Source organism: Procambarus clarkii, chromosome 26 (assembly GCF_040958095.1).
Source record: "Procambarus clarkii isolate CNS0578487 chromosome 26, FALCON_Pclarkii_2.0, whole genome shotgun sequence".
In the NCBI taxonomy this organism is placed as follows: domain Eukaryota; kingdom Metazoa; phylum Arthropoda; class Malacostraca; order Decapoda; family Cambaridae; genus Procambarus; species Procambarus clarkii.
In genome coordinates, this window is record NC_091175.1 from 24,512,533 (window position 1) to 24,522,532 (window position 10,000).

Genomic DNA, 10,000 nt, shown 5'->3' on the forward strand with positions numbered 1-10,000 from the left:
GTCAGCAACAACTGGTGTTAGTAACAACTGGTGTTAGCAAAAACTGGTGTTAGCAAAAACTGGTGTTAGCAAAAACTGGTGTCAGCAACAACTGGTGTCAGTAACAACTGGTGTTAGCAACAACTGGTGTCAGTAACAACTGGTGTCAGCAACAATTGGTGTCAGCAACAACTGGTGTCAGCAACAACTGGTGCCAGTAACAACTGGTGTTAGCAAAAACTGGCGGTAGCAACAACTGGTGTTAGCAAAAACTGGTGTTAGCAAAAACTGGTGTCAATAACAACTGGTGTCAGCAACAACTGGTGTTAGTAACAACAGGTGTCAGCAACAACTGGTGTTAGCAAAAACTGGTGTCAATAACAACTGGTGTTAGCAAAAACTGGTGGTAGCAACAACTGGTGTTAGCAAAAACTGGTGTCAGCAACAACTGGTGTCAGCAACAACTGGTGTTAGCAAAAACTGGTGTCAATAACAACTGGTGTTAGCAACAACTGGTGTTAGCAACAACTGGTGTTAGCAACAACTGGTGTCAGCAACAACTGGTGTCAGCAACAACTGGTGTCAGCAACAACTGGTGTTAGTAACAACTGGTGTCAGCAACAACTGGTGTCAGCAACAACTGGTGTCAGCAACAACTGGTGTCAGCAACAACTGGTGTTAGCAACAACTGGTGTCAGCAACAACTGGTGTCAGCAACAACTGGTGTCAGCAACAACTGGTGTCAGCAACAACTGGTGTCAGCAACAACTGGTGTTAGCAACAACTGGTGTTAGCAACAACTGGTGTCAGCAACAACTGGTGTCAGCAACAACTGGTGTTAGCAACAACTGGTGTCAGCAACAACTGGTGTCAGCAACAACTGGTGTTAGCAACAACTGGTGTCAGCAACAACTGGTGTCAGCAACAACTGGTGTCAGCAACAACTGGTGTCAGCAACAACTGGTGTCAGCAACAACTGGTGTTAGCAACAACTGGTGTCAGCAACAACTGGTGTTAGCAAAAACTGGTGTCAATAACAACTGGTGTTAGCAACAACTGGTGTCAGCAACAACTGGTGTTAGCAACAACTGGTGTCAGCAACAACTGGTGTTAGCAACAACTCGTGTCAGCAACAACTGGTGTCAGTAACAACTGGTATTAGCAACAACTGGTGTCAGTAACAACTGGTGTCAGCAACAACTGGTGTTAGCAACAACTGGTGTTAGCAACAACTGGTGTCAGCAACAACTGGTGTCAGCAACAACTGGTGTCAGTAACAACTGGTATTAGCAACAACTGGTGTCAGTAACAACTGGTGTCAGCAACAATTGGTGTCAGTAACAACTGTTATTAGCAACAACTGGTGTCAGTAAAACTGGTGTCAGCAACAACTGGTGTTAGCAACAACTGGTGTTAGCAACAACTGGTGTCAGCAACAACTGGTGTCAGCAACAACTGGTGTTAGCAACAACTGGTGTCAGCAACAACTGGTGTTAGCAACAACTGGTGTTAGCAACAACTGGTGTTAGCAACAACTGGTGTTAGCAACAACTGGTGTTAGCAACAACTGGTGTCAGCAACAACTGGTGTCAGCAACAACTGGTGTTAGCAACAACTGGTGTCAGTAACAACTGGTGTCAGTATCAACTGGTGTCAGTAACAACTGGTGTCAGCAACAACTGGTGTCAGCAACAACTGGTGTTAGCAAGAACTGGTGTTAGCAACAACTGGTGTCAGTAACAACTGGTGTCAGCAACAACTGGTGTCAGCAACAACTGGTGTCAGTAACAACTGGTGTTAGCAATAACTGGTGTCAGCAACAACTGGTGTCAGCAACAACTGGTGTCAGTAACAACTGGTGTTAGCAAGAACTGGTGTCAGCAAGAACTGGTGTCAGCAACAACTGGTGTCAGCAACAACTGGTGTTAGCAACAACTGGTGTCAGCAACAACTGGTGTTAGCAACAACTGGTGTCAGCAACAACTGGTGTCAGCAACAACTGGTGTTAGCAATAACTGGTGTCAGTAACAGCTGGTGTCAGCAACAACTGGTGTCAGCAACAACTGGTGTTAGCAACAACTGGTGTCAGCAACAACTGGTGTTAGCAATAACTGGTGTCAGTAACAGCTGGTGTCAGCAACAACTGGTGTCAGCAACAACTGGTGTTAGCAACAACTGGTGTCAGCAACAACTGGTGTTAGCAACAACTGGTGTCAGCAACAAGTGGTATCAACACCCACCAACACTGAAGTAGTCGGACACCTTGATGGGCTCTCCGCCTTGGTCGATCACCTCGTGGTAGAAGAAGGGACGCCGGCCACTGGGGAAGCCGGCGGCGGTGCTTAGGTCATTAGTCAACCCCTGGATGGCTTCCAGGTCCTGTAGGGGCAAAGTGCATCAGGTCATTAGTCAACCCCTGGATGCCTTCCAGGTCCTGTAGGGGCGAAGTGCATCAGGTCATTAGTCAACCCCTGGATGGCTTCCAGGTCCTGTAGGGGCAAAGTGCATCAGGTCATTAGTCAATCCCTGGATGCCTTCCAGGTCCTGTAGGGGCGAAGTGCATCAGGTCATTAGTCAATCCCTGGATGCCTTCCAGGACCTGTAGGGGCAAAGTGCATCTGGTCATTAATCATCACCTGGCTTTCAGGTCCAGAATGGTTTCCAGGTCCTAATCGTAAAGGACAGGGGGTTTTAAGAAGACTTTGACAAAGCCGCCTACAGATATCCTAAGGACTTCTAACTCATTTGCTGTGTTGGAGGACGAGTGAGCCTGCAGTTCGTTTGAAAGGCAAAGCAACAAAGAGCAACGAGGAGCAGGTCCTCAAAAATTCAGAGAGTAAAGGAAGTACCTAAGCGAATTTTGGTTGTGGCAGATTCCAGGTGAAGTAGTTAGACAGAACTTTTTGTGCCAGAGATAGGGAAACCAGGTTAAGGATTTGCTATCCGGGAGCTGGAATTGGGGATATTATTAACAACATGAATGATATTATGGCTGGAAAGGGGAACAAACCCATTATTTGTACTAGTGCAGGTGGAAATGATGTTGGACGAGTTAGGAGTGAGGCACTGATACAGAGGTTTGAGACAGCCATAGAATTAGATAGGAGCAAGGGAGGAATCCTGATCATATGTGGCATTCTTCCAAGAAAGGGAGTTGGAAATGAATAATTGTCGAGGGCACTTGGTGTCAATTGCCGGCTGGAAAAATATTACAACTTAAATGCAATATCATTCAAAGATAACTGGGAAGACTTCTATGGAAGAAATTATATGTATGCTCGGGATGGGGTGCATCTATTGAGGGCTGGGGTTGTTGCTGTTGCGAACTCGTTGGAACCAGTCGTTGGAGGCGTTTGTTTGGGTTTGGGCAGTGGTATGGGAATTGATATGGAGAAAGGAAGTAATAAAAGTATGTGTTTGTGGAGGAAACAAATTGGCAAAATGATCAGGAAAAGAGAAGGACCTCAAAATAACAATACACTTAGGGTATATTACATTAACAGTAGAAGTCTAAGAAACTTAATAAACGAATTAAATGCTCCTGTCTGCACAGAAAAAAATATATATTATTGCACTTACCGAAACGTGGATGGATGTAGAAAACAGAGAACTATTAGCTGAATATCAAATAAATGGATTTTAACTAATTCACACAGATAGATATATTAGACGAGGAGGGGGAGTAGCAATATATGTTAGGGAAAATTTGAAATGTAGTCTCAAAGAGGGAATTAAAACTGAGCTACACACAGAAACTATTTGGATAGAATTAAACTAAAAAGCAAATAATCTTATAATAGGAGTTATATACAGCCACCGTACTTAGACATGATGGAAGCAAAGCATCTATGGGATAAAATATCTAGAGCATCTAGGTCTAAAAGTATTTGTGTCATGGGTGATTTTAATTTTAGTGGAATAAACTGGTTGAGCAGAACTGGGAATAATGAAGCAGAAGATTTTCTATAATTAATTGACGATTGCTTTCTTACGCAACACATTAAGGAACCAACGCGGGGAAAAATTATTTTAACTTTGTCATCCTTTGCTGGACGCATTCTAGTGGTTTTGTATTCCAGAGTATGGCAACCAACTGAACTGATAATCTAAACATGGTAACGGGCAAAATATAGCTGAAGAGTAACTCCAGGTGTTTCATAACTAACGCTTTTAGAGATAAATATCTAGAGATAAATCCCAGTGTTCGATTTGAATTAATTTCGAACATCTATGCAAGGAACTGTTTGGCTTTAAATTCTCACTAATCATAACTCCCAGATCCCTTCCGCAATCGGACTTTGCAATCTCAACACTATCTTGCTCATATTCTGTAACTTTATCATCATTACTAGGCAGAAAACCTTGAAATTCGTCAGTATTAAACAGCATCTTCTAGTCTTTCGACCATTTCATATCGCTATTTAGATCGTCTTGAAGTGATACGGGAAAATTAATATTTTAAACTTGGTGTTAACAAACAGGGAAACACATGCTCCGTCTACTGCACGGTCTACTGCTGCATGCCAGCATAGTCTACCGCTCCGTGCCGGCATGGTCTACTGCTCCATGCCAGCATAGTCTACCGCTCCGTGCCGGCAGGGTCTACTGCTCCGTGCCGGCAGGGTCTACTGCTCCGTGTTGGCAGGGTCTACTGCTCCGTGCCGGCAGGGTCAACTGTTCCGTGCCGATAGGTTCTACTCACCCCTGGCCACATGTGTTTGGAGGCATCCACTCTGAAGCCCATCACACCGATGTCGAGAAGGTCGTTGTAGTATTCAGAGATCTTTTGCCTGACGTAGTCCTTCCCGCCGTACAGGTCAGTCAAGCCCACCAGGTAGCAGTTCCTCACCTCGTTAGCGTCGTTGTAGTTGTTGACATTACCTGATCAGGCAAAGTAACTATAATGTACAATAGTAATGAGTGTGACGTTGTATACTTTGACTTTAGCAAAGCATTGATTCTGTGTCATATGAAGGATATTAGAAAAGAAGAGGCTCACGGTATTGGTGGTGGTGTCTTAAGTTGGACTAGGGCATGGTTATTCCAAAGGAAACAAAGAGTTTCAAGTGTGGAAACAAACAAAGGAAACAATTGTGGATGAATGTAAAAATGAAGATAAGTCAAAGTGAGAAATTGTTGTTAGTGGAGTGCCTCAAGGCACTGCTCTGGGACCTATATTGTTTACGATACAAATGAAAGATTTTGATTCAAGATTGATCAGCATCATTTGCAGATTTGCAGACGATACGAAATTTCAGTGGGAAATATATTCAGAAGACTCAAAATCACTGCAAGAAAGTCCACTTCCAATCCGAAAGTCCTCTTGGAATCTGAAAGTCCACTTGCAATCTCAAAGTCCACTTCATCTGAAAGTCAATTAAAATTAAGACCGATTTGCTTATTTTCTAAGTAAACGAATTAAAGTTACAAATAACAATTGCTTTCATTCTTTTGTAAATGACTGAGCAGGTCGCCTGTAAATTATGTCTAGATGTACTTAACTTACGCTTGGTATGGTCTAATGTTTCCGAGTATAATGTATTACTTGGACAATGTTCCGTAAATTACAAACCTATTTCAAACCAGTAATTTTCATAATTAACATTCAGTGGCCCTCCTGGTGATCCCTTCATCATTTTGTATATTTCGGTCAGGTACCAACTTCACTCTTCACCTTCCAAGTTAGTGTAATTTAATCTTTCTAAATTTCTTCTCATGAGGAAAGATATCAGTTATCAGGAGTAATTGTGTCGTCCCTGTGTTTGTGCACCCTGTGTTCACAAACTCTAAGGAAAGTATGTCCAGTCTGTAGATGGTTGCATGTAACGAAAGTGAATAATGTATAAGGGGGGGGTCTAATAAGGGCAAGACAAAGCTAAAGACATTAAATGGCTTACTGATAATGCTTGTAGCTAGGAATTCCAGTATCATCTATATCAATTATACACAAATTGTTTTGTATTCCTTAGTATTTTTTTCTCTTCAAGATTTTGTAATTTCATTGATGATTTGCAGATCTCCGGTAATTGTATTATATTTACTACACTCAGAATCCAGTAGCTGCCTTTTTTTGGAGGCTGTCTTTGTTAGGATTGTTTCCATTTGGAAACATTCTTTGTCAAATGTATACTAATTTGAACACTCTTTTAGGAGAATAGCTCATTTGAAAACAGGTTTGAATTGAATCTGCACATTTGCAGACGAGCAAAGTTGAAAGTGAACACAAATAATGACAGTCTTCTTTAGGCTACCATATTTTTAGAGACTTTTTCTTCGGAAGAATCATTTAGAAACAATCTATGTCAAAACTTTAACCATTTCCTGGCGGTATTTTTTATAGGATGTAACAATTTAGTACTTCAGAGTTCAGTCTGACACAACTGCCATCTGATGGCTGTTTTCAAATTATCTCTAAGAAAGATATTCAGAATTGTTAAGGTCTCCAAATGAAAACATTTAATGGAAATTATTTCCAAATTGCATATAGTTCAAAAGGAAAATGTCTTCAACTAGATATTGTCTGCGAAGGCTGCTGGATGTTGTCTATGAAGGCTGCTGGATGTTGTCTATGAAGGCTGCTGGATGTTGTCTATGAAGGCTGCTGGATGTTGTCTATGAAATGTCAACATCTACCACAAGAAAATATAACTGGGCAGTTTACCACACTTAGAAACATCAGTAATACTGATAAATTACAGAGTGAGAGAGAGAGAGATATTCACCATCGGACGAGGGGCACAGGTCCCGGGGAGTGAAGTCGAGGTTGGAGTAGGGCACGCCGGGGAAGTCCAGGTTGTCAGCGTTGAAGGAGGAGCCGCCGGAGCCCTGGCCAGACCTCCCGAGACCCGTCATGTGGTTGACCACGGCATCCACGATTATTCTGTGGGAGATGAGTCCTCAGCGCCACTGTCACAAAGGACACACACACACGTGCCCACTGTCTGTACTTCACTCTCACTAGCATACTGTTATCACTACATCTCTTACAGAATATCCTTATTCCCATAACTCTCATCATCCCGCCAGTCATACACTCCTGGCACTCCGCACCACATGAATGATATTAATATTACTTGTTTCTCTCTTATTACCTTGCCGGCCTGTCGCTCTCACACCATAACACCCCTGTCACTCTGCCCGTTTATAGTCTGCTATGCTATAGTTTGCTATAGTGTATAGTAAAATCCTGTCAGCCTGCCTTCTTCCAGACATACAAGCGTGCCCTTACTCAGATGAAAATGCAATGTGACCCCCCTGCCTTCAGCCAAACTATTCATATCATACAATGGTGTTTCCCTAACTCTCTCCAGTCATATTAACACTTCTATTCTGCCTACAGTCAATTTAATCTTACAAGCATACTAACCTTTCCCCCAAACCTGCCTTCCAACAAGTATACTAACCAGCCTCCCTAAAAGATTACTAACCAGCCTCCTTACAACCTTACTAATCAGCATCCCTACAAGTATACTAACCTGCCTCCCTACATGCATACTAAATAGCCTCTCTACATGCATACTAAATAGCCCCCCCCCTCCTGCAAGCATATTAACCTGTCCCCTACAAGCATACTAACCTGTCCCCCTACAAGCATACTAACCAGCCTCCTTACAAGCATACTAACCAGCCTCCCTACAACAAGAATACTAACCAACCAGCCTACCTAAAAGCATACTAACCTGCTTCACTAAAAGCATAATAACCAGCCTCCCTAAAAACATTAAATAACCTCCGTAAAAGTATATTAACCAGCTCCCTAAAACCATACTAACCTGCTTCTCTACAAACATCATAACCTTTCTTCAAACAAGCACACTAACTGCCTTCCTACAAGCATCCGAACCAGCCTCCCTACTGACCTAAAACCATTTTATTATACTTCATCTCCTATTTTTTCATGTCCTTCCTGCCTTCAGTGTTATTATTTTCCTTGCCTATAATCATTCCCTTGTTATCTCCCTTCGATCATACTGCCCTGTTACCATGCCTAATTCCACTCATACTCCGCTGTTACCATGTTTCACACTAATCATAATAACTTTTCTCTCTGCATTACTTCATGTATTTCTACATTCTTTCCGTCTTACCTTCCTTGCTATCTTGTCATACTGCTTTCCTCTAGTGCTACTAACCTCATTACCTTCAGTCACATAGCCCTCCTCCCTCCCTTCCTCCCTCCAGTCCAACCCATCCTGCTGATAAGATAATACTCTTTTTTTCTTAACTATGTGTGACGATCGAACTGATATCGACGTGATGACAAACAGAAAGTATAATATGGTACTATCCATTTTATAGTCGGAAAAAATTTAGCTAAAATCCAACAAATATTCATAAGCCTAGTATAGCAGACACATGCACAGTATTATATTTGGCCTCATATAGCCAGGATTAGGCCTAGGATGGTAAGGTTAGGTGTCATTACCAACATAAATAAAAAAACAATTACTGTTTGTCCAAATTCAGCAATACAAAATTCCACTTTATGTTGGTCCATCAAGTCCATATTTGTTCGATCGATCACATCGTTACTATAAGTACTTTCATTTTAGGAAAATGGGCTGCTGAATGTGCGGCATTGTCTCTGTCACACTCAAGTCATACTACCTTGTCATCCTGCTTCCCACCAATCATACTACCCTGCCACTCTGTCTCAGGTATGTCAAATTACATGCCTCGCTCCTATCATACTACAGTGTCACCCTGTCTCACTCCAATCATATTACTCGACCTCATTTTGAACCTCTATCTAGTCATACGACCTGCTTTCATTATATCATGCGATTGTACGACAATGGTTATGTACTGATACACTGCCTTACTACCTGTCCTTCTAGTCCTATCACGCTGCCACCCTTCCCACTAATTATATTAACCTCCCTCCCACTAATATTTGTTTCTGTTCAACGTTTCTTTCCTAAAACCATACCTCTCTGCAACTTTGTCTTCCTGCAATTATGTATCATTCCTCCCTTCAACCGTTTAATCACACTACCCAGTCACTTGATTTGCTTTAGTAATCTATTCTTCCACCTTGCTATCTTAAGATCATACAATCCTTCCCCTTACTATCTTGAGATCAACCTATCCTTTCCCTTACTATCATGAGATCATTCTATCCTTTCCCTTACTATCTTGAGATCATGCTATCCTTTCCCTTACTATCATGAGATCATTCTATCCTTCCCCTTACTATCTTGAGATCATACTATCCTTCCACCATGCTTTATTAAGATAATACTATCCTTCCCCTTACTATATTGTGATCATACTATCTTGAAATCATACTATCCTTCCACCTTGCTATCTTAAAATCATACTATCCTTCCCCTTTACTACCTTCAGATCATCCTACCCTTCCGCCTTGCTATCTTAAGACCATACTATCTTTCCCCCTTACTACCTTGAGATAATTCTATCCTTCCCCTTACTATCTTAAGATCAAACTATCTTAAGAGTAGTCATTTCTCCCACCTGGTAACCTTAAGGTCATACAATTCTTCCACACTGCAATCTTAAGAACATAATATCCTTCCATCATGGTATCTAACGATCATACTATCTTTCCATCGTGCTATCTTAAGATTATACTACCCTGTCAACCCTAATCCGCCAGTCATACTCACTTAGCACCATGCTGTAGTACTACCATAATACATGACAATCATGCAGGATTGCACTACTGCTACAAAACTACCATGTTATCCTGCCTTCCTTGAAACCCTGCAAATCTTCAATCATAATTCCTGGCAACCCTGTCTTTCTTGAGTCATACTACCCTGCTGCAAATCTCCCTTCCAATCACACAACTGTGTTCAGTTGTGTCTCTGCAATTAGCATTCTGTGCAACTCTACCTGCATCTTATCATACAACCCCTGCCACCCTACTTACATCTTATCCCACAACCTCTGCCACCCTCCCTTCATCTTATCATACAACCTCTCCCACCCTACCTACATTTCATTATAGATCTGCTGCCACTTCAAGTTCAGCTTTCATGCCTTCCTATACCAATTCCTG

The 10,000-nt window shown here is 42.0% G+C and overlaps 1 protein-coding gene across 1 annotated transcript in view; it reads right to left on the bottom strand.

Annotated features, from left to right (window-relative positions):
• Nucleotides 1-10,000, bottom strand: part of LOC123756878 (alpha-amylase) — a gene marked incomplete at its 5' end in the record, with an annotated part of 75,560 nt that overhangs the window by 63,193 nt on the left and 2,367 nt on the right. The window contains 3 exon segments of the mRNA XM_069331989.1: nucleotides 2,220-2,358; nucleotides 4,682-4,860; nucleotides 6,702-6,859. Coding sequence (XP_069188090.1) covers nucleotides 2,220-2,358; nucleotides 4,682-4,860; nucleotides 6,702-6,859 — 476 coding nt within the window.